The following is a 25,996-nucleotide window of genomic DNA, read 5'->3' as shown; positions in this document are numbered from 1 at the left end:
ATCGCAGGGGGCTGCCATTTTGAGATTCGACTACCCTCTGCTGTCGACTGGACTTGACCTCAAAGTGCCCTTGGGCTCGCATTGCCAACAACAGATAACCAACCCCAGAAAACACATAATTTTCACTTTAACGTCTCATGCAATATTATGTATGGGATTTTTAACTTGAGGTTGTGATGATGTTGAGATGTGATTCAAATTTCAAATCACAGCAAAAGCGGTGGCCACTCAAGAACACTGAATGCTGAACCCTTTAGATTGTGCAACAGTTTGAAGTGGAGTTAAAATGTTGAATCATTAGCAATGCCTAAACCAATACGCGTTTAAATAAGGCTCAATGGAAAGTTATTTTAGAGAGGACTTTTAAAACAACTTCAGCTGAAACACAGTGTGCCAAGTGTAAAAAAAAATCATCAGAAGTTCAGACGAAAAGCCAAGGTGAGATGTTTTGGAGACAGGGTTAGGGACTTTGATGATTTGGACATGTCCGGAGGAACGACAGTGAAAAGACTCGCTGTGGCGACCCTGAACACGATGAGCTGACTGCAAAGGAATTTTCTTTCTGAATGTAAAACCTTTTATTCTCTTGAAGTGCTTTCCATACATATATTTGCCAAAATTATGCCTTTCCTACTGTGTTAGTGCAGACTCGTGAGTTCCGATTGACATAAAAAAATGAAACCAACATAGGAGTTTCCTCCTTTTCCTAAAAGGAGCTCTGAAAAGTTGAACTGGCACGGGTATTAATGGGCCTTGTTGTGTATTTGTGCACGTGCCTGCATGTGTGTGTGTGTATGTATGCTACTGAGATAAAGAGAGACTATGTTAAACTGGAAAGTTTGAGTGAAGGTCTCTGCAGGCGAAAGTAAATTAACAAGTTTTTAGGGGTTACAGAAAGGCTGCAACAGAATATGAGCCGCACCATAAAGTATGCATACGCCGCCAGTTATAGTAGGAAGATATACACACCAGAACCTTTAATATTACACATAATAGCTCATTTCTTATATGCATTTTTTTTTAAAGCTGTTAATATTTTAGTGCCTGCAATTAATGCTGTGAGTTTCATCAGTGGCCGCAATGCACTGGATTGGGGGTGGAGGGTGGGGGGGGGGGGAAACAAAGATAAAATGCATTTCTGTTCTGAAATTGTCTCCTTTTCTCTCTAAGCAGGAACACTTCGCTTATTGACAAGAAGCGCAAGGGGAATGGACTGCAGCAGCCTAGTTATTAAAATCAATAGCAATAAGTAAAAATCCCTCATTTTGAGATTGTTTCTTGACCCAATCAATGATTATGAAATTATACTGCCCGGAGAGCAAGTAATCCCCTTCAGAAAGACAAGAGTTGGGTCATGAATATAGATCGGTGGACAACTCTGCTATTGCCGATCAAGCAGTGAGTGGAGAAAATAATACCACAAGAAAGTGTCGAATGATATTATTCAAATAAACAATCTGGTTAGTGTAAGCATTCAAGGGTGTCTTTGTTATGTTTCATCTTGTTTTAAAGCTGCAGCATGTCACCGCCGAAATCAAATCCTTTTGTTCAGCCGTAACTTTGCGGCTCAACAGCTGTGACTTTTGTTCAAAGTCACAGAGAGACTTTTTGCAATTGCAATTTAGATTTGCTGAACTGTTACATCTAATCTTCGTTCCTGTTTTGTACTTTGTTCTGATCGCTATTATTACCATTTTTTTCTTCCCTCGACTTCCCATTTCATGTGTGTCCTTTTTTTTTTTGTATGTTTTTTGTTTGTCATTGTAATGACTTCATGTGACTGACTTTAATTGTTAAGCTTATGTATTTTTATTTATTTGCCCGTTTTGTTTTTTTACAATCACTTGCAATCGTTGTTAAGATGTTCATTCACTTTGCTCCAAGCACCATTATAAGACTGAACCCAAATGCTGTTCTGTCAAATTTAAAGGCCATAATCTGTTCACATTAAGCCTGATGCACATGGCAGCCACACGCAGCCAGACGTGACTGAACTGGACAATCGCCAAAAAATGACAGTAGCCTACTCACAAGTGACATTCGCACACTAAAAATCTGTGCAACATAAAAACCGCGATGGCTGGGAGAATCGCAACAAGAGTACTGGCCAGCGGCCGGCCAGTCATGAAAATTAGTTGGAGAGGCCCAGCACACTAAGCGACAGATGGGTGTGCAGTGAAATAAATAAAACTTTATATTTTGGAATCACCAATCTGTTTAGAATACCAAGTCCCAGTTGGGGATCATTTTTAGTAGTATTTAATCAAAGTGCAAGTTTTTGAATTTGCCCAAAATGGCTGCCTTAAACCAAAATGCCAGACTTGCTGTTCAGTTTCGGACATGTGCCTTCTTTTCTGTGGCCTGTAAATATTCACATTCATTCCAGTCATTACATTCTCAGGGTATTGAAGCAAATCAACTGTTCTGGCCGTTGTCAAAAGCATAGGCAAGACAAATAAATAAGGCTTTTTGCACTCGCGATGTCCACAACCGCGAGATGTTGTGGTTTACACAGAATTCACACACACTGACCAATGGTTGTATTTCGAGTCACACCACCCACTGGAACATAAAATGGGCCCTGCAATACAGAGCTGATACTGTAATCTTCCAAAGAGGCCACATGTCATGATTCAGTCTCTGTCAGTCTCCAGCAGGTGGCCGAGGTGTTCCGGTCCTTCCAGTTGCGCACCTGTTACCCATCATGATCAACGGATTATTTAAAGACTTCCAAACCGACAACTGACTGTCGGATAATCCGTCTGGCTCAAGCCATTGTTCATGTGCAATTTTCTAGACGTTCCAGATTTTGCCCCGTTTTTCCCGTTCCTTGTTTATTGCTCGCTGTTTTCTTCTAAGTGTCAATTAGTTTGGTAAAATATTCTCTTCTTGGTATTTGTTGTGATTTGATTCTCTTGTCCTTTTGAGACAAACAATTTCCGTTTGGACTTGCCCTTGCCTTTTGCAAGCGTTTTATGTTTCTCACGTTTTATCCCAGTGTGTTGACCAGCGTAATTAATTGTACTTTGTGGGTCTTGCGTTGAATAAACCTTTTTTCACCCAGGATCTTGTCCTTGTCTACATTTGTGGGATCCGCCCCGATCCGGATAATTCTGGAATGTTACACCGTAGGCCTGAGGGAAAGAGCACAGGCACCTGAGGGAGGCTATCAAAACTTTACCGCAGCTGGTCGTATTATGGAAATTCACGATTGGACAAGAGCCGGATGGAGGAAAAAGACAAGAGTAATTTCGATAAGTAGTTGGGCTTCCTAATAACACTCAGACTACTTGTCATGTCATTAAACTGAGGAAACATCCTCAGATGAAAGGAAAACATCTTCCTAAGACAACCAGAATATTTCGGTTGCAATCGATTCAGTGTCCTGTTATAGAAGTTCAGGAAAATTTTGTGTCGGTGGCTGATTTTCCTTCTTTTTATTTTTATTTTATTTATTTTTTTTGGTGACACTATTGAGTAAGTTTGGTGGCCACGGTCTTTGGGACCCATAACACACAAACATTTCAGCAGGCTATTTTATCCTTCAAATTATGTATTTATGTTAGGGAGGCGCATTTACTTTTGTTGATCAACTTTGAGTAAGTAAACGCACACCGCTGGTTGCAGCCACTCCTTTAAACACACTCCATTTTTTTCAAAATTGCACCAACACATGATTCATCAATCAGCAATTCCGACTGAAATCTTAATGATCGGTTTATCACGTGCTTTCCTTTGGGTGGGCGGGTACATAGCATATATTGATTTTTATTGTGGGGCAGAATACTATTGATGACGGGGTACAGCTGAAGTTCCCATTTGACTCGGCCATGTTCCATGACAGATGACTCATCTATCGTGCGTCCCGTTAACTGTTGTTCTATTTCCAATATGCCGTTTTAATGTGAAGAGTAATTAGGCTGTGTAATATTAAAACCTCCAGCTACCTATAAAAAAACAATGTGCTTCTGACAAAATATGGCCCTGGAGCTTGATACAAATTACAAATGAGCTCACATACAATTGAGCTTTTTTATAGAATGAATTTGGATGGAGGAAATGTGTTTCATTTTTAAATGATGGCGTGGTTTTAAATTATTTGTTCTGCCTGTGGAATAAATACCAAGCCATGTGTGTTTGTGTTTACTCTGCAGTAGGTACGGGTATGTCTGTTTACTTTCTGGCCTGTATTTCCCTGAGCGTCAGGGGTGCTTGTAGGTAAATGGCCGATTGGTATTGACTTCAATTTAGAAAATGCTGCCCTACACTTTTCTCTCTGCAAAACGCTGCCGCTCCCAGGGAGGGAAATCAAGGACTGCTATGCCAAACGGAAATGTATTACCGAGGGTCACCGGCTCAAGTTTCGGGGATTGACTGCCTTCACACACACATACTAACACACACGCACGCAGAAAGTAGAAAGCGACCCCTGTCATGACAGACCTTCTGATGTGTGTTGAGAGCGCTGTACCCGTGCTGTCACTGATGAAACACAGCAGTGACAGAGCGACTTAAGAGTGACGGCCACCGACCGACTGAAGGCAGGCCACAGGCTGATATGTCACTGCTAGTTTAGACCCGCCATCGCATCCCTTTTTACCCGCCCGGGTTTGATTCGTATGATTCAAATCGTTTGTTGTTTACAAGCCCGGGCAGTCCTGGCAGCGGCCCACGCTTAAATGGATGAAAAGCAATAGGTGGAGATTGTGCCTTGACAGCTCCCATAAGACAAACCTGCACTTAGACTTCACGTAGATTTGGATTTAGCTCTCACCACAGGCTTTAGCTGTTCACTAGGATTGTTGCAAACTGTGAGATGTGACCAGTGGCGGGAAGTACTGACGATGTGCGAGAAGTAAGGTACAGCCAGTCATTGAGCACATACACCTCATTATAGCAGCACCACTGATTGGTGATTTCACTAGACCACGTACTGTGTGTACACATTTGCCATTGTAAAATAATATCCAGCGTTTTACAAAGACAATTTTGACATTCTTTTTTTCCCCATCTTCAATCCAGCATTATTGACATTGGAATATTACTCCAAGTTTCTACAATGTTTAATCCTCTTTAAATTTAATTATAGGGCCACAATTTTTCAACCCACAAATATGCACACACACACACACACAGCATCACTTTCACAAGACATCAAACATTGACAAAGTCCCTTTTTAGTGCTGTCTGTAGGCACAGTAACTCAGAGCTAAAGGAAGTCACACGCTCGCAGAATGTTAATAATGGTCAGCCAATCACATTGCTAGATGGGGAGGGGTGCTGATATTTGCATAAGAGAGGTGAGGGAGTCCAGCCACAACACACTACCTCTCATACATCACGTCACCAGTATAGCGGTATGAGTGGTTGGGTCTCAGAAAAAGGGGGAATATTTATATATATACCTGTATATATATTTTGTCCTGTCATTAGAAAACATATTTTTAGAATATCGTATTTTGATTGGTAAAGGTTGTGGTTCAATAAGTCTCACTATTTGAAGCCCATATGATTCACCACATTTCTGAGATTAAACATAAATAAATAACCAAAAATAGTTTTTTTTTTTATAAATAAATCAGAATTTAGTCTTACAAACTAAAAGGCTTCCCATGAAGGTCACTCAAATCAAAGACAATTCTGTCTTTGCGGCCAGGAAGCAAGGGCGGGCTTGTTTCGACCTTGCCGAAATCAATCATAGTGCTAATGAGATACACAAATATAAATAACTGGCTATTAAGTGGGAGCAACCAGACGTGAAGACGAAAAAAGGATAAATACATGGCGACAGCCTGTTGGAACTAATTCCTTTAGGGGTAAGGGGGTGGAGGTTTACTGTTATAATGTTTACCTTTAATAATTGCTGTTATCTGCATCCCCTGCATCCCTAAAAGTGGATAATACTGTTTTTAAACAATGGGATTATGCAGTAATACGCCATAATCTGAAATGGAGTTCATGGTGTTTTCGAGAACAATTAACACAACATAAAGGAATCAGTGGTTGAATTATCATAAATACCGTGTAAGGCTTTTGAAAGGCTAATTGTTTGTTAACATTTGAGACATTAGTTATAAGGGCAAATTTGATGTGAGTCTTTCATGTGTTGGTAACAATTCCTTTCGTTGAACAAAAACTTGAATTTGTGTGAATCATGTATTGAACTGAACATCCTTTCGTTGGCTCCGCATATAGGCCCAGTTGGTTGATGCAAAATCCTTAAAGCAAGGACCTCGCATTCCTCATTCCTACCTCGCACCCTCACTGAGCAGAAAAGAATGGCTGAGGTGGGAGAAGTGGCAGGGAAAAAGGCCCAAATCCAGTTGACAGGATGAGTATTTTACAGTGGGGAGTAAACACATTTTAAAAAAAAATCTTTTCAACATTATGTAGTTTTCAACCGATCTTCAACTTTATGAATTCGTTAATGATTTATAATTTAGGGACGAACCAATAGTATTGATTCGTGGAAAAATATAAACTCAACCAAAAGTGTCCTGGCTAGCCCAAAAATCTGGATTTAGAGTACACGGAAGTGATATGATCATTTGTGATAAAATATTGAACTGAATTGTTTTCACCGGCCTGTCAGCAGCGAGAAGATACATGTTGAGGTTACCTTCATTTAAATCAACTGGTGTCTAAATGGTGTGTAACATTTAATATTTGGATTATTTACTTCTGGATTAGGCTGCTGAGTGTTGATGCTTGTAGAGTTATTTCCGGGCACTTTGGACGTCTGTGTTTGTGGGCTGTTTTCCATGTTGTGTCACTGTAAATAAAGACAGTCATATTTGATATGTGTCACTTGGAATGGACTGTACAATAGCGCATAGCAAAATGTTCATTGATTCACTGCATAGTGTAGCTCCAATCAAGTTCTGTTTAAGAAATCCCACAAACAGCATGTGAATAGTGTGTTCTTTCCAGCTGACCACAATGAGAGTCGCGGGATTAGGATCTGAGCCCATTCGATGGCTATTACTGTTGCAAGGACCAAGTTACTGTCTCCTCACTGAAGCACAATCAATACGATCCATTGAGCCGCGTGGTTTCTATTAAGAATTGTTTGTCTGCCGAGAGGTGATTTTTGAACAAGGGATTGATAAAATGAAAAGGCTCAGCTGTCGGGTTGTGTAAATAGGATTAGAACAACAACGCAACATAGGCTGTGATTGATTCATTGATCGATGGATGAAAAAGTTTGGGTGCTTGTATATTTTGAAGTGAGTCTGATACTCTTTATCTCGTGGGTTTTGTCTCTTTTGGTGACTCCCTGATTACAGTAATGCCTCGTTTATTGCGGTGAATGGGGACCAAAACCACCCGCGATAAACGGAAATCTGCGAAGTAGCGTCCAATTAACATAAACAGGTAAAAAATATATATATATTTATTTTAAAGTCCGCAAACGGTCCGCGAGAAGCTGCAAAACAACAGCGAGTCACATAGAGCAACATATACAGTACTGTACTCCATGTATATGTAAAAATAAATAAAAAAAAACATGTTTTTTTTTATATGTTTGAAAAAATCCGTGATGCACTGAACCCATGATAAACGAACCGCAAAGTAGCGAGGGATCACTGTATTAATTCAAATGCATGTGGTATTTCCATTGGTCACCAGAAGTGCCCATCACATATTAACACACTGCACATTTATTTTATTCTAATTAAAACCAAAACCAAAATACTATTCATAGCCAGACAAAATGTTATGTCCTAGTCTTTATATGTGCCCTATTATTGCTTGTGGACCAGTCCAGGATTTGGTCGGTTGGGATCGTCTCCAACTTCCTTTGACCCTCAAAAGAAAAAAAAAGCTGGATGGAAAATAGACAAATCGGTTATTTTGAACCTTTTGTCCAAATGTGAAGAAATAGCAAATGAACAGTCTTTTGATACATTTTTTTACTTTAAAATTTATGCTAGGGTCACACTGCAGACAAATGCGACTCAGATTGGATTTTATTTTTCTCATATGGGGCATTCAGGTGTTTTTGTTGTTGTTGTTGTTTTTTTTTTTAATATGACAGTCGTCTCAATTTCAATTTTTTTTTTCAAATCCGACCTGGGTCACTTTGGCTAGGTTCACCCTGGAGGTCTCAATGCTTAATTCACATTTTATTTATTTATTTATTTATATATTTATTTATTTATTTTCTCCCATTTTTGGGAGAAAGCGTTCCAATTACATATTAAATGTGACCTTGGTCTGTCTGGTGTGTGAACCAAATGCGTCCCCAAAGTCACCCGCATGTGCAGAAGAAGAGACAACGTCAACCACATTTTCTTCCGTAAACACTATAAAAGTCATCAACAATGTCATGATTGAATTTAATTCGAAGACTCTCATTAATGATGCTCTTATTGCCTGTGAACCCGTTTCTATTTGTCTTGGTAATCTGCAAAGTTTGAATCAAAGGCAGCTGATCAGAATAGACGAAGCACAAAGAGGTCTCGTGTGTGATAATTACCAAATTGAAATGAATATCTATTCCCTATCATGCTTGTGCTTTGTGGATCCCCCAGTGAACAGCGTGAGATTGGTGAGCCCACAGAGAGGCAATGGGTATATCCTGGCATGAGTCAACCCTGCTCAATTCGCGGGTCGATCTTGCTGATTGAGCCAAGGCAGCGAATAAATCACCTCCTACCATCCTAAAATGGCGGGCTCGTGATTGGGGAGGAAAGGGAACCGTGAGTGAGGGTTAATGAATACAGTCCACATTGATCCAACTCCACCGGGCTCCTTTCTTCTCCCCAAATGCACTCCTATCGCGGCCGACGAAATGCTGCTCCAGCACTTTGCTGCGAGCGGCCACGCAAAACGTGGGCTGCAGGGAGGCCAGGGAGACATCGAACAGTAGCTAAGGCAGGACAACAACTAATACAGGCCGCTAATTAGATCAGTCGGTGAAGCTGCATTGACAATGCTGCTGGAGATCGTGATTGCAAAAGCTGACTTTACTAATGCAGAACAATTTGTCCCGACTGTTGGTGCTGATTGATCTTTAGCACATACGTCTGTGTCCGCCGCGTCAAAGAGTTCGGCAGCTCTCGGCTTTGTACCTTAAATCATTTCACACAGAATATTTCCGGCCAGTCATCAAAATTTGTGGCGTAGTCTGTAAAAGTTACTAGAGTGTGTAAAATTATGGAGCAACTCTTGAAAACGCAGCAAACCGCTCAAGCGTAGCTGAGAATAACTGATAGCTGTCTGTAGTCACCATGGTGTCTAGAGCAGTGGTGCCCAAACTTTTTGGACTGAAGATCTACTTTTCGATCAACTCACCTCCCGGGATCTACCCTTACCGTCACGCACGGGCGCGCACACACACATACACACACACGCACGCCATGATGAGAAATAGCCTGTTAACTATCGTATCTCACACGTACCGTTTTAAAGTGCATCCCAGGGCCCTCCTAGATTCCTATTCTTTGCCCGTGCCCTCGGTGAATTGTAGACGAAGCAAACTCTGAATGAGAATAGTGACGATAAAAGATAGAGCGCAACAGCTCTGATCACAAGCTGCAATTGCAGACTGCTGAGCGCTAACAACTTCCGGTGATAAGATTTACCTGTTTTATTTTATTTTTTAGGGCGGCCCGGTAGTCCAGTGGTTAGCACGTCGGCTTCACAGTGCAGAGGTACCGGGTTCGATTCCAGCTCCGGCCTCCCTGTGTGGAGTTTACATGTTCTCCCGGGGCCTGTGTGGGTTTTCTCCGGGTGCTCCGGTTTCCTCCCGCATTCCAAAAACATGCATGGCAGGTTGATTGGACGCTCTAAATTGTCCCTAGGTGTGAGTGTGGGCGTGGATGGTTGTTCGTCTCTGTGTGCCCTGCGATTGGCTGGCAACTGATTCAGGGTGTCCCCCGCCTACGGCCCGAAGACGGCTGGGATAGGCTCCAGCACCCCCCGCGACCCTAGTGAGGATCAAGCGGTTCGGAAAATGGATGGATTTTATTTTTTAAATATTTTTTGGGGAAAATGAGACTGATAGGATGATTAGGGTGCAGCGTACATTAACACAAAAAGATATATTACTAACATGTACAAAGACACACAAATGGTTGTTGTTGTTTTTTTTCTCCTCGACACTCCTCGGATCTACTTGGGACCTGTCTTAGATCTACCGGTAGATCAGGATCGACGTAATGGGCACCCCTGGTCTAGAGTGATGGCCACTACACAAATGAAATGACTGTCCCACACACGAACACAGATTCTCACCTTCAACGTATGGGCAAAAGTATTGAAACAGCTATTAAATGGTACTACAGGGTATTATAGAAAACTGGATTTTTAATTAATAAATCACAGTGATAAGCCAAAGGGTTTGAATTTGGACTATGACACTCATGTATTTAGTTTGTATGGTCTCCTCCGTGCTTGCGTGGGTTTTCTGGCTTGCTCCCACAGTCGAAAAACACGCATGTTAGGTTCGTTAAAAGTGCTAAACTGTCCATAGATGCCAAAGAATAAAAATGAGTTTTGAGATGAATTTTAAAGATGGGCAGCGAGGGGGTTTGCCTAATTTGCAGCAGGAGGTCATTCCAAAGAGATGGACCAGCATAGGAAAAGGCTCGATCCCCTCTGAGCCTCCGCCTTGTTCTCGGTACCTCTGACAGTGTCTGGTCCGCTGACCTGAGGAACCGGGCAGTTGCATTGGAGCGGAGGAGCTCAGAGAGGTAAGGTGGGTCGAGACCATTTAAAATACAAATAATAGAATCTTAAAAAGTACTCTGAAATGTGTAGGGAGCCAGTGAAGGGATGCCAGAGTAGGAGTTATGTGCTCCCTCTTACGAGTACCAGTCAAGTGGCAAGCAGCAGCATTTTGGACCACCTGCAGATGCTTCATGGAGGATTGGCTGACAGCATGTCTGCCAGAAATTAAGCCAATGTCTTCTCACCTCTGCCTTCCCATCAAGTGTGACATTACAGATCCATCCATATTCAATAGCCTTTGTCCTCATTCAGGTCATGAGCCGGACACGATCCCAGCTGACTGGTCGAGAGGCGGTGGGGCAACCTCGAAATGGTTTCCAGTCTATTGTAGGACAGATTTAGACATACAGCCATCTGTCCATAGTTTTTACTTCCCGGTAGTTCAATTTCGTCAGTTGATCTAACATTCAAGGGTTTGGAATGTGGCAATGTAGGAGGATGATGGTCGACCCAGAAACAACCCCTGGACCATAGGGAGACCAGACAAACTCTAGGCAAGGAAATTTTGCAGCCAGAGACCCGAACCACAACTTGAGTTGCCAGGAAATGTCATTTGGATTTTGACCATATTGATGGTACTCAAATTCTGGCTAATTTAAACAATACCGTCCCAAAGATTTCTTCACCCATGTCCTGGCACCTACTTGCACAGGCAAAGATCTGCTGTTTTTATTTTCTTGCACACAAAGCAGACTCCATACAACCACTATAATAGCCAAATGACCAAAAGCCAAGCAGAGCTGCAGTGGTGTTGGATTCAAATGCAGTTGCCTGAACTAACGGCTGTTTAACCGGCACATGAACTCACTGTGTAACATCACATGGTAGCAGACACAAGCATACTCACCACAGGAGCGGAAAAAAGTATGAATTCCTCCTCAGCGCCAACAGAAAAAAAACTTTCACAGAAACCCATCCCCAAACATCCTGTGATTACTCGTGAACTTATTCATGAGTTGATGGAAACAACTTCAGTTTAACAAAAATGCTGCTTAATGTTGGTAAGGCCCGCTCTTAGGTCTGACATCTCAAAGATTAAAGTCGACAAACTCTCAAATCTTATGGAAAGTCGTCACACAAGAGTAGTAGCAAGGTAAAGAGAATAAATCCATATTTTCATACATTTTTGATATTTCCTACTGTCCAAGACCGGTGCAACTTTATTAGGGCAGCATGTCAGCTGTTCATGATCGACCTGGACCGCCTCATGCAGCATGTGGCTTTTCACCTATAAATGTCTAGCTCCGGCCCTCTTCGTTCTCATTGTTGTATTGACTCGAAGCATCTGAAGAAGGAAGGCAAGCACAGCCGGCGTGGAGCCTCGTTTGACATCAATGTACAGTAAATCTTTTTCTGTGCCAATTCCAAATCACAAATGCTGACCTCCACATTTCCATGTATCAAGGAAGTGGGCATGGTAGTTCTACTTGAATGCAATCAATTACTCAAAGTAGTACAAAGTAACAGTGATTCATGATTCATTTCCTACAGTGAAAAAAGTTGGCAAACGCTTCTGTCACCCCCTGGACACAACTTTAGGAACACTTGAACAAGCCAATACAATCGAAAGCGGTGAAAAAATGCCCTTGTAATGGATCAAGAATTCCGTCTTTACAAAATGGGGACTGCAGCAAAAATCCAATATTTGACATGAATTATAAAGTAATAACAATACTTTTATTTGACAAAATGCTAAATCTGTCTCCCAGTATGAATTATTGCTTATTACAACCACAACAGCCTGTGAATATTCTCATTCATCAAGGTGGTCATTACCAAGAAGGCTCTTTGTCCCCCCGCCCCAAAAGCAGCACCACCTGCTGCTTCCATTTGGTCACTGCCCCCACTTGGCCCCAATGCATGCAGACTGTAACATTAAGACAAATAACTATTCACCCTCACAATCACAGTTAGGGACAAAATTTGTCTCCAATGAATCGTTTTTTTTGGGGGGTGGGGAGAAAGTTTTTGGACCAGGAGAAAAATCCTGCAAGCACATGCACCAGCGTTAAACCGAGAATTAATCCAAGAACCTCGGAAATGTGAGGGAAGCTATCATGCAAACTCTTTGATTCTTCTGCCTTTCAAGCATTTACTTTTTACATCAAGTTTTTTTTGTCCTGGGGCTGTTGAGTGACGTAGGAGTCCGTGAATGAGAGTGTTGAGTAGAAAGGCTATTAACTGACTAACCTGTTAGCCAGATTGCGTGTTAACTGCCTCTGGGCATCAGTTTTGGCCTTGTAGCTCGTATATGAGTGTGCCTGTTGCTTTTTTATTTTGCTACTGCTTGTTCAGTAAAGTGATTAAAAAGTGCACTGGCCGCTATACTTGTCTTTCCTTGATCACCTGTGGGGGTATTACAAGCAATTTAAACTATTAGGGCTTGGTAATATTAAAAGAGCAAATGACATACATTTGATCATAGATATGTACTTGTGTAAGCCATTTCTGCTTTGCAGTAGACACACACTTTTTTTAAACATAAAATAATCCCAAATTTTCAAAGGTTTTACTCTTCCTCCTATTGTGACAAAAGTCTGCAGTAACATTAGGCCATGTGGAAAAATGATCAGCGTGTAATCCTGCAATATAGAGAAAAAAAAACATTTTGCAAAACTAGATATGTTGAATTTTTAAAAGAAATGTGCAATACAGTGAGACCACAAAGGATGAACCCCGATATGGGAAGGGACAACAGTATTTGCTTTTTGGAAATGTGATTGCTAAAGCCTGTGTACCAATGCCAAGAGATTTTTCACTGCTGTCATTCGCCGATGAATTGAAAGCACACAAAAAATGAGTTGGAGCGATAACCTTGTAAACTTGCTGTAATGGCTTTTTGAAGCACACCGCAAATGTGTTTGAATTATTAATCTCACCGAATTGACACACCCTCACACATAATGCAATGTCAGACTACAAAGTAATTCCATAAAACTGATTTAATAGTCACCGTATCAATTTCCAGCACGGCGTAACTCTTCGCCTGATCCCATTTCACACATTCCAAGGAGGAAATGGACTCCAGCTGTGTCTGATCGTCTCCTCTCCAACAGTTCAACTCTGGATCCGTGACTGATAGCCAAAAGAGAGAGAACAATACCGCGGTAAACACTAGACAGGGGTGGAGGGGAGCCGCAAGCGCAGCAGGCGGGAAAATTCATATATTCAGTGTGTTAACTGACCTTTCTGTGCTCATGCCCCCTGTAATAGCATTAGCACTGCAGCTACAACCATTGGCCATCAATTACGTGGCCAAATCTGCCTTCACCACCTTAACTAACAGTTGTCTCTCCTCCACGCACTTCACCCCCCCTCCTATGGAAAATATTGAAATCCTCTTGAAGTCCATATTTGTTACCTCGAACGACATAGTTCTATGTACAGTATTTTCTCATCTGTCAATCATCCTTTTATTTTTGTTTCACACTCCTCTGAAAGTTGTTCTTTGATTCATTAAATAAATATTACATTCGCTCTGTTGCTCACATAATTGTATTTTTCATGAATATTGTCAGACAGCAAAGGGGTGATTTGGATTGTTGTTTTTTTTGTAATTCAAAGCCATCGTTTCGGGGGGGGGGGGGGTTTGCCAGTAGAAGAAAAGGGGGGGCTGGGGGTTGTTTATTTATATGTTTTTAACAATTGCACAACTTATTATTCTTGATCACAGAGGCTTTGCATCTTTCCTGATTTGGAACATGTTTGGAAAAACTTGGTTTTGTTGTTGAGTTTTGTATTTATTAAACCGTTATTTTACTTTATTCTATTTTATTTTTTACGAAATGCACTAAGTAGTAGCACCCAAATTTCGTTGTATTCTATACAATGACAATAAAGGCTATTCTGATTCCGATTTACTGGTTTTAATACTTAGAAATGTTTTACGATAGTGCCTCTAGTTAGTTTTTTGTTGGATCGTCTATTATGGCTGCCACTATTATATTCCAAAGCAAATGTGAGCAATATTTATTGGTGGTTCTTACTGTGCTGTGCTGTGTAACACTTTTTTTTTCAATGTTATTGATAGTGCAAAAGTATCTAATTGCTTCTTTTATAGATTATACCGGAGGTTTCTGTTGTCTTCTGTCTGTCGTTGTGATATAATGCTTGCAGACATCTCTTGTTGTAATAGAATGAATTTAAGTGCATCCATGTTATAGCATCCAAACAAATTTCCCTTAGGGATAATACATATCATCCTATATCCCATGGACACTGTGAGCCATGGGATATGTGGGAAGCGTTTCATTATTTTAATTTAGCGAATAATGTATTAAATTATTCTTTTCAATTGTATGTATAATTATTCAACACATCTTGGAAAAACACAACCATTCGGCATTCTTGGACATTTCGATATTGTACGAATAATTCATTCTCTTTTGCTCTCCGGAAGGCGACATTGGGGGTTCCATCCAAATGTTTGGAAATAGATGAATTCAGTTAGTGAAAATGCAAAAAAATGAAACATGCAACTTATACCCATTTTCATTTGTTATTATTTTGTGAATATAACAAATCAACAAATCACATCAACAAATGTCGTCATGGAACAATTGCTCAACACTGGTCGCAATTGTGTCAGCATTAAGCGCATACAGAGCACAAAGGAGATGGCAAAGAAGACTGTTTGTTCAGAATACTGTCACCGTGTCATTCTCTGTGTGTCGGGGAATGCGGGCGCGCTCCCGCATTAATGTGCCACTGTGCTACCAACAGCATATCCACGGCTAATACTTGCTTGTTTGAACTTCCAAGCGATTTTAGAACTGCAAACTCCCCCTTTAAAATTAATCCTAGGTATAATTATACTACAGCGAATGTTGCTTTTCTATATTATCAACTCTGGGCTGTGATAAATTGGTACTGATGCTATTTGAGCCTCCCACGTGGAGAAAGGGCATAAATCTCCCAAAAACACACACTGTATTTATAACATTCCCATCAATCAAGTTGTAATTAAAAGTTGAAGTGACTGGGTTACATTTATAATGGTGGCCATGTGTAGCGTTGAGCCAAATTCCCAGCAGCAATAGAAAAAAAAATGGATGTGGTGCATGTGTGTGAATATGATCATTAACCAGAGGGAGGCTCCTTCATCTCCTGAATTCAAATGACACTTATAATCTCACTGGTGCTTTTTACTCCTCAATCCCTCACTGTGCCTTTCCATCTACGTATAGACGTCCTCATAATTCATTGTAGAATTATTTTTATGGACAACTCTACGGGTTCATTTCACCTTCAGTCCTGAACAAATGCATTAGAACCTCTGTCCAGCCACCCATTTTCTCTCACCCTTATTCTGGAGCCTAGCATGGTTGACTTCAGGCGAGAAGTGGGGTACACCCTGGACTGGTTGCCAGTCTATGGCAAGGGCACAGCAAGACCAACAACCATTCACATTCACACCTCTAGATTGCTCGACAGCACTGGATTAGCCCTCCTATCATAAACAATCCAGCGTTATGATTTGCTTTTTTGCGGAATCTCAATTTATGACATGTTGTACCTCTAGCCATCTATTTTCGATACCACTAACGGTGACTTTGGACCCTGGACTGTTTGCCAGTCAATCGCACATCAGAAACAACTATTCATACTCACATTCACACCTGTGGACAATTTAGGGCCCAATTTTTGTGCCCAGCAAGTCTTGCGCAATATGCAGTTTAACTGCGCATGGGTGCAGTTTGCTCTCTTTTTGGTATCTTGCCATTCTTTGCTCAGGTAGAAAAGGATGTTTGCGCAGTTGTGGGAGAGAAACGCAGCCGACTCCCGGCCAATGGAAGCGGCTCTCCTCGTTCCCTTTCAATTCAACATAGAAACACGTGGTGTACAGGGCATGTAGACATAGGAGGTCAGTGTGCGCAAAATACTTTGAAATGAACTGCAAGAAGCTCTCTATCAAACTTGGAAAATATAAAGTGTGACCAGTCATGTGGGCTTTTACGAAACACAAAAATCAATTACAAGATAACACTGGGACTATAATTGGGGTTGAAAAGCATTCACACACTTGTGTTAACGATTCAAGAATGTTAAAAACATTATTTGGGTCATTTAAAAAGTAGAGCATTTAGTTTATCGACCTTACATTAGAGCCTGGTTTCAAATATTTGTATTTCAACCAAAGGCCATGTCGTCCACTTCAGCCCCATCTCTCGCCTTCTTTTTCCTTTCTTCTGTCTCTTTTCACTCACCGTGTCTCTCTCATCTTTGGAGGAGATAACAGCATTCTTTCGTCTTCCTTCGCCCTGAAGAGAAGACTGCCCAACAGAGCCAGAGCAGCCGAGTCAGCATTTCTACGCCTCTGTGATGTCCCAAACCATACCCATACACCTCCGCCCCACCCCAAACTCGACCCAACATGGGCACATGCTGTACATACAGTACACAGACGCACCCGTTGCATTAAAAATAAGAAGAAATACTTCAAGAGGGAAGGGGCCCAGCAAGAGAGTGGGAAAACATGGATGCACTGCTGCAGAAAGACACCTCTTGACACAGAGTTCAATCTTTCCATCTAAACAGGAGGATTTCTTTTTTTTTTTTACCTCAATTTGAAAGAAGAGGAGTCAGAGGAGGAGCTTGGCACAGGTAAGGGGAGGAGGGAATAAAGACATGTAAGGAGGGGTACATGGGGGGGGGGGCGTTTTAATGTGTTAATACACAAGAAGACTACATCAAACCAATGCACTGCTCTGAGGCAGCCCGAGCAGCTGAGAGGAGTGCGTCAGTAGTACATTCACGTTCCCGCTGAAGGACAAAGGGAGGGGGGCAGAGATCTTAGTTGCCTGCAACACACATGGAGGTGGAGGAGGTGGAGAGGAGGGGGGGGGGGGGGGGGATTGGAGCATAAACAAGAAGCAAAGACTGGGATTAGGATGCCGCTGCCGCCCGCTTGTGTGTGACGGTGGGCTGCCTTGTTGAGCGCTCGCATGCCGCCGCCTCCTCTCCATCTCCCTCCCATATTCTCTCTTTTGCGCACTCTATCTTCCCCTTGCTCTTGATCTGTCACTAGTTCTCTCTCTCTCTTTCTCTCTCCCTCTCACTGTTCTTGTCGGGCTACTGCAGTCGTCCACCAGCCAGCCAGCCAGCCAGCCGCACACATGGCCAACTAACACAACTTCCTACCTCAGCCAGCCTCAGCGGAGGAAAACTATCAACTAAGCAAGACGACCACAGGAGACACGCTAAAAGGAGGACCAGCGTGTGCTTGGACGACTCCTCGATCGCCGTTTACGGATACGGAGCCGACTTTGTCACACATCCATCCTCTGTCTCTTTTTTTTTTTTTTTTGCTCTTGAGGACAAGAGCGCTTCCCTCTCGCTTTCTCGCTCACTCTTCAACAGCCTTTTGCCAAGCACCGGCAGTGCAGCGCATCCCCATTCTACAACCGACACAACACCACCTCCACCCCCCTTGCACCACCACCACCACCACTACCATCTCTCCCACCACCAACACCACCCCCTCCCTAAGGAGGAATAGACGGATTACTGCTAACTGTGCACACGGCAGCCTGCAGCTGCTCTGACCGGGCCAGCCCGATGCTGGGAGGAGGCACGAGAAGCGCAGAGGAAAAGAAGAAGAGGACCAGAGGAGGAGGATGAGGGGGATGATTGTGCCCGGAGTTCTTTAGCCTTTTTCTGTCTCTCAGTCTCTGTCACAACAGGGCTAATCACCAGCCTCGGAGCCCTTGGCAAAGTCACACTGAGGGAGGTCTTGCCACCAAACAAGGTGACCATCATGGATCAGGAGATGGCCAGCCAGTGATTTTTTTATTTTTTATTTGATTTTTGACATTTAGTCTCCTCCTCCAACCCAGTGAAATTGACCATACATCAATTTTACATCTGAGAGTCTTGGGCCTGGTAGGGTGATCTGGGACAACAGAGATCCACATACCTGGCAAGCCTTTTTGGCCTTACCTGTATCCCATTAGTCCTCAAGACCAGGAGCCATTTTGTACCATCAGCCAATCAAAGGCCACATCATTCACTCTGAGAGGCAAAGTAAAACAAGTAAATCCTGCCACACTGACCCATGGACGAACATTATAAATCAACGAGACGAAAACGATTCCCACACGAATGAGGTAAGTCTTTATTATTCCTATCGAAGCTTATTTATATGTTTTCCCTCTTCAGCCCTTGTCCTAATCTCTTTACACCTCTCTCTCTCTTATTTCTGCTTCTGGCGCATTCCATTTTGATGCAGCGTCTTCCTGCACTGTCGATGGAACTTGGGAGCCTCAAGTTGCTCCAGCCAGGCTAGGGTGATACATCCTCTGGTGTGTGCCATCTCCCCCCACCATGCAGAATAATGTGCCCTCCACATCATGAGTCCTTTGGGCCAGGTTAGTGTGCAGCCTACCTGGAACACAGCCCTGCTTGCCGTGCTCTCCCTCATGGTACCTGCCCTCAGTATGTGCCAGTCCAGCAGCCCAACACTGGGCTCAGCCGGCTCACAGAACTGTCCAGGCATGTGCTCCTGCACCAACCAGCTCAGCAAGGTGGTGTGTACCCGCAGAAGTCTGATTCGGGTTCCTCCTAACATCCCAGCCAACACCAGGTACCTTAACCTGATGGAAAACAGCATAGAGATCATACAGGCTGACACCTTCAGGCACCTGCATCACCTGGAGGTGCTGCAGTTGGGCAGGAATGCTATCAGACAGATTGAAGTGGGGGCCTTCAATGGCCTGACAAGTCTTAACACTTTGGAGCTGTTTGACAATAGGCTTACGGTCATACCCAGTGGAGCTTTTGAGTACTTGTCAAAGCTAAGAGAATTGTGGCTGAGGAACAATCCCATCGAGAGCATCCCGTCTTACGCTTTCAATCGCGTCCCCTCTCTAATGAGGCTCGATCTCGGAGAGCTGAGAAAGTTGGAGTACATCTCCGACGGGGCATTTGAGGGTCTCCATAACCTCAAGTACCTCAATTTGGGCATTTGCAACCTAAGGGAGTTCCCCAATCTCTCGCCCCTCGTGGGTTTGGAGGAGCTTGAAATATCAGAGAACGTTTTCCCTGAACTTAAACCCGTCGCCTTCCACGGGCTCAAGAATTTACGCAAACTGTGGATTATGAACTCCGCCATCACCACCATTGAGAGGAATGCATTTGATGACATCACAGCTTTGGTGGAGTTGAACTTGGCTCATAATAATCTGTCATCTCTCCCCCATAACCTTTTCACCCCCCTTCAGTATTTAGTGGAGCTACATCTGCACCACAACCCCTGGAAATGTGACTGTGATGTAGTGTGGCTCTCCTGGTGGCTCAGAGAGTACATTCCCACCAATTCCACCTGCTGTGGACGCTGCCATATCCCTGGCCACATGAGAGGGAGATACCTGGTGGAGGTGGACCAGACCACGTTTCAATGCTCGGCACCATTCATACTTGACGCTCCGAGAGATTTGAACATCTCAGCGGCGAGGGTGGCAGAACTCAAGTGTCGCACAGCTGCCATGAGCTCTGTAAGATGGCTTCTCCCCAGCGGAACAGTACTGACACATGGTTCGGTTCACCCACGGATATCTGTGCTTAATGACGGAACCTTAAACTTTTCCAATGTTCTGCCATCAGACACGGGCGTCTACACTTGCATGGTGAGCAACATGGCCGGGAATTCAAACGCCTCGGCTTACCTAAATGTCACTAATGCCGAACTCAATACATCAAATCTATCCTATTTTACTACCGTAACCGTGGAGGTATTGGAGCCAACTGTGGAAGAAGCCCCCAAACCCAAGCCAACTTCCCCTGCCTCGCCCTCTGTCTTCAAACCTGTGTTCATCTCCACCCCTACCGTGCTGTTCCAAAACACACAAACCCCAAGGCAGGTGTCAATCCCCACTGCCAGAATCCCCAGCGGGCCTGCTGCTAGCCTGGATGAGATCATGAAAACCACAAAAATTATCATTGGCTGTTTTGTTGCTGTGACCTTGTTGGCAGCGGCCATGTTAATAGCATTCTATAAGTTGCGTAAGCGGCATCAACAGAGGAGCACAGTGGCCGCGGCCAGGACCATAGAGATCATCCAAATGGAGGAGGAAGTTCCTCCCGTACCGCCCTCTTCTGGATCTAGTGGCTCAGAGGAGACGGGGTTGGTATTGCCTACCTTAGTGGAACACAACAGCAACACTTTTAAGCCTGGTTTTGTGTCGTCCTCTCGCCAAGGGGCTTACGCAGCCCATTGGACCCAGAACAACACTCTGCATCGTTCAGCCAGACAGCATCACAGCCACATCAGCACCATAGCGGATCCTTATATCATTAAGACTACTCATGGGAAAGAGAAGGTTCAAGAGACCCAAATCTGAAAAATGTTCCTCCTGGGATTTGTCTCTGACTCTGCCCTAACCTCTTGTCCATGTCGTCGAATGCACAAAGAAAAGAAAAACATGGTACCTTTCTTTTGTACAGAAGTGCAAGGCAGAGATTCTTCTAATTTCTTGTACATGCCTATACATAAGTATATCACTGAAAAGAAAACAAATCTATATATCTATATACGTACATGAGACTATCGGAACGTGGTAAGACATGCAGATTCTATTAGAAAAAATAAATAAATTTGACACTATTTTCTAATAACAGGTGACCTCTGTTCAAAGACTGATTTTAGTGAATGAGAGTGAGAAAAGGAAGTTTTTGGACCATAATTAGGATGCAGTAAAAAATGAGTATTTATGGTTTCTGATCACAGCCACACAGATGAAAGTTAAATTTTTCCTGTGCCAAATTCAGTATGCAATAAATCGGTATTTCTTGACAAACGAGTGGAGGGGGAAAAAAAGGACATACAAGTCAAATGTGTCCAGATTGAAGCATTTTTGTAAGGATAGTGATGTGATGGCACAGATCGAGCGTGTGCTGTTCAGTAGCCAAGAGAAAAATGCTTTTGGACTGCAGTACATTTTGTGCAGCTCTGATTTTAACCCTGTGTTTGCTGATGTCATACTGTGAGTGTTTTCTTTTTTAAATCTAAACACATCAAATGATAATGACACACAGACTAGCAGTTGTTACAAATACTTTGTTCTGTTTCTGGGTTGCATTCTGTTGTGTTTCTCTCCCTTTTACGTTTTGCTTCTTAATAGCTTGTGTAGTGTTTAGGGCTAATTTAGTAATGCATTACAGCAGTTGCCTGACTTGTCTCTGCAAGGGCTCATTCTGATGCTAATTCTTCAGCGGAACTGACACGTGGTGCGATGATACAGGGCTTTGCGGACCATTCTGATTGGGAAAGGGGGAAAAAAAGGATTGACATTAAACACAATGAATGTTTGTCTGATATCCGGAGCTTTTTCCATTGCCTACATTGACTTTGTTTTACCAGTTTATTTTGAGGAACACTATTTTTATGGAGAGACAAACAGAGGCTATGAAAAAAAATAATAAAACCTTCTGGTTTGTATTTCTTTTAACGGAAACACATTCATCCCCTGTCTTTTGTGTGTGATTTGTTTAATCGGGGGGGAAAAAAAGCGGGGCCCGGATTCTAGATCTAAGCCCAAACCTCCCATTTTACGCTCCTATGCATTTACTTGGTGTCTCCATGAATGGGTCTTTAAGTAACGGGTGTACAATGCTGCATTATACCCCACAGTGGGGCTCTATGCAGGTCAGATAGGCTGTTGGTCTTTGATTCTTCCACTTCTTCAGACATTGATCGTTTTTCACTGACAGAAAAAAAATACATGTATTCCACAGTTGTACCATTTGTGGGTTTCTTTTCCTTACATCTGCAAGTTCCACTGTATAATTTAATGTCTTTTCAGCAAAATCTTTCATCGAGTTAGCATCTGATTTCAAGAATGTCAAGCTTGATCTTGACCTTACAATGGAGAGTAGACAATGTTATTATTGTTATTATTACTATTATTATTGTTATTAGAACATCCGGTTCATTTGTATAATTTAGAAGGCTTTTGACCTTACTCTCCAAATCAATTTACAGTACATACATACCTACTGCAGAGAGTTAACAGAATCTAAATCAAACTCTGCAGAAAGCTAATTATTTATAAAATGTTGCACATGCACAAATAAATAAATAAATGAATAAAATCATCCAGCTGAGGCTATTTGCAGAAATTAAAGTCCAAGCCCTGTGATGATTATAGAGCATGGTGAGTTGGCAGGAACAGCAAGGCTCGATTCAACAGCTCCACAGGCTGGCGGTTGTGTCGCTACTCACAAAGGTTAGCCATCGTTAATATTTTTGGAGGAAAGCTATATTCGCATTTTGTGCCTTGACCTCGCTCGCAATCAACATGGTCTGATGAGATTTTAATGAGGGGTTTAAAACACAAATAAGAAAAATATTGTTTTTGTTAATGCAGCTTTTTTTTTGTGACGCACGTATTTGTTGAGAGTGATGTTCTTGAAAAACCTGGTGAAATCAAAAAATGGCAAACAGGTGCTTGTGCTGTGGACAAAGTGTTATTTTCCACCAAAATATTGCTTATTGTGACATGGATTCATAGCACATAGTGTCATTTTTAGAAAATTAATCCAGGAAAAAAAAGATTAATTCAAGTATTTCCAAAGCATGCTACTTTTGTGTATATTTCTACAAAATTAACAATGGAATTAATTAATTGGAAAAAAAGACCAGTTCGGGTAATCAAAACATACCAAGATTTTGTATTTATTTCAGCACATTCTTTCAGTGCAAGATCCAACTAAATTCTCAAGGGAACAGGCGCTATTAATAGGCGTGACCATACACCTGGTTCAGCAAAATCAGGTACAGTAATGATGTAACAGTCTGGTGAATGAATGGGAACAGGTTATGTCAGGCTGACACATGGGTTGTTAGATAAGTGTTTTTCGGAAGCACAGCAGGTCGTGTCAAAGCACAGGTGGGCCTGTTTGTGAAAGTATGAGAGGAAAAACACCTGGTATGATTGATCTTGCACAATTGAGCCTTACATTTTCAATTAAGTGCATTGAAATCATCAAAAATGAAAATACAGTGGTGCCTTGAGATTCGAGTTTACGTCAATCATTAATCAAAACCTGGAATCATCGGTTCAAGAAATGAATGGAAATGGAAAATCCATTTCAGTCTCGCCAAAATACAAAAGCAACATATTTTTGACGCTGATTTAAAAAAGGTCTTTACTTCTTGTCTAGCACATGAGATTTTTTCTCATTTTTGTTTTTCAGTTTGACCAATTGATCAATATATTCCATTACATTATTATTATTATTATTATTATTATTATTTTGAAAACCTGATGTGCTTGAGAATAAACTAAGGCAGATTCGGAACGCAAAAAAGAAAATCTCGACGTGTTTACTTGCATCCCTGATTAAAAAAAAAAAAGTCAAACTTTGTTGACCAGTGTAATTGAATGAATGTAAAGAATTGAACAGTTTGTAAATCATGATTAATGGCAGCTCATTTTGGTGTGCATGACTTGGACACCAGGTATGAGTGTAGTTCAATCATAGAGACACAAACGAAGAAGAGTTTCACAACTACTGTAAGTTCCTTAGTGAGCTCCAGTAATAGTAGTTGATTTTCACAGATCATAAATATCTCTGTGAGTTTTGTTAGATTGTCTGTCTACATGTATTGATGCACCGTTTGTTTTCAGATGTCCATTGCTTAAAGCATTACAATACCGCTACGTGGATGTTATTCATTAACCCATTTGTGGTATTTCAGATCGCTTCTTAGCATTAAGGCAAGGAGTTTTTCCAAAGGGTTAATGATGTAGTTGTTTAAACCGTGTAATTCTCTTTGTTTTATGTTTAGTTTGACAGTAAACTTCCAACTGATAGAAACATTAAAAAGCTTGGAGCCTCTTTTTTCAACAATCGTTCACTATCTGCCAAACCACTGCTTGTTGTGACGTGTTTTGACTTTACTGCTCCCATTCAGCGCTCGCATCTCAAATGTTTGTACACAAGTCAAAGGAGAAAAAAACCCCCCAAACATAACAGAGCCCAAAAACGCCTCTGATCTTGAAAAATGTTGAAGTTGGGTCACTCGTATCTTAAGGCACCAATGATTAATGGATAAATTAGCCTTTATTGTCAAACAATGTTGCCATGAGACAGTGATCACATTTGCTGTCTGTGAAAGCAACCTTTTTATTGCTTACCTGCACTTGTTTGGTGTCACTACGTGATTTGTTTTCATTCATTGGTTAAGTTGTTTCATCATGGTGGCGCCTCTGCCCCTTCCAGACTTTTACTAGGCCTTTAATTAGCTATAATAAGCATTAAAATTAGTGGCTATTACAGCACCTGTTGCATTGATGTGTGCCATTGTAGTAACATATATTTTTTAACCATCTTTAAAAATAAAAAAGACGTACGTATAACTGTTTAGCTATACGTCAATAAAAGTCAATGACGTCCATGCTCATGAAAAAGGTTAAAAGCGTGAACATCAGGATTCCAAGTGCCATCATGCTATGCGGCGAGGTCTAGTGTTTTCCCAGGCAACATAAAAATATAGTTTCAATCCTTTCTGTCAAGTGGCTGCCACTTTAGCGTCCTCCAGTTTGAGCTAATCACATCCTTTGCATTTCACAGTGAGGCATCTTTCAGCTTGGGACTTCAGTACGTCATTCGGCAGACGTTCTCCCCATTTTGCTCTGGTTTGCATTTTCTTTTGAAATTGACTCCTTCATTTGACTTTTCAGCCACACTATAACTCATCTAAAAGTTACAGTATCTTTTCTTTTCTGAAAAACATTCTGGAAGGTTTAGATTTTTGGGCAGCTCTCACGGGCCAGTTTCATAGAGTAGAAACCTGGCTAGCAGTTAAAGCTCAGTACGAAAAATACATATTGGGTTGTTTTGATTGCATTACAATGTCTGTGCCACCTTTAGACACACATTTTGTAGAAGCATGTTCTACTGGAAGATGTTTCATCATGTTGGAATTGCTCGACACTGATGTGAAAAAGCACTTTTATTCATGGCATGATGTGCATTTGACATCTACGTTCTTTCCTTTACTTCTTTTTCAGAAAAGCCATGTTTATACTTCCAGTAAAAGGAGCTTGTCTTACACCCAGATTTAATCAGGCTCATTGTGTGTCCAACAATGCTTGCTTTCGCTTGTGTGTCAACAACACCTGCCCACTTCGACCTCTGATTGGCTTGCAATGAAGTTGACTTTGCCATTCATAATCACGTGGGCAGTTGTCTCATGCAATTGTCTAAAAATGTAAATAACGTGCCGCATTCTTTGGCAATAACAGAGTTATCGTCATCGGAA

General features: G+C 41.9%; 1 protein-coding gene across 1 annotated transcript; it reads left to right on the top strand.

The window, feature by feature from the left end:
- The first annotated feature begins 17,829 nt into the window (after positions 1–17,829).
- On the top strand, positions 17,830–22,469 carry lrrc4.2 (leucine rich repeat containing 4.2). Its single transcript, XM_086110021.1, has 2 exons — positions 17,830–18,839; positions 18,962–22,469. Exon 2 carries the CDS (start codon positions 19,083–19,085, stop codon positions 21,069–21,071), a length of 1,989 nt encoding a protein of 662 aa, XP_085966147.1. The 5' UTR covers positions 17,830–18,839; positions 18,962–19,082; the 3' UTR covers positions 21,072–22,469.
- Positions 22,470–25,996: the final 3,527 nt, after the last annotated feature.

This window comes from Hippocampus guttulatus, chromosome 4 (assembly GCF_054856545.1).
Source record: "Hippocampus guttulatus isolate MCC_2025c chromosome 4, RoL_Hgut_1.0, whole genome shotgun sequence".
NCBI lineage: Eukaryota > Metazoa > Chordata > Actinopteri > Syngnathiformes > Syngnathidae > Hippocampus > Hippocampus guttulatus.
This window is presented reverse-complemented; position numbering and strand designations above follow the sequence as displayed.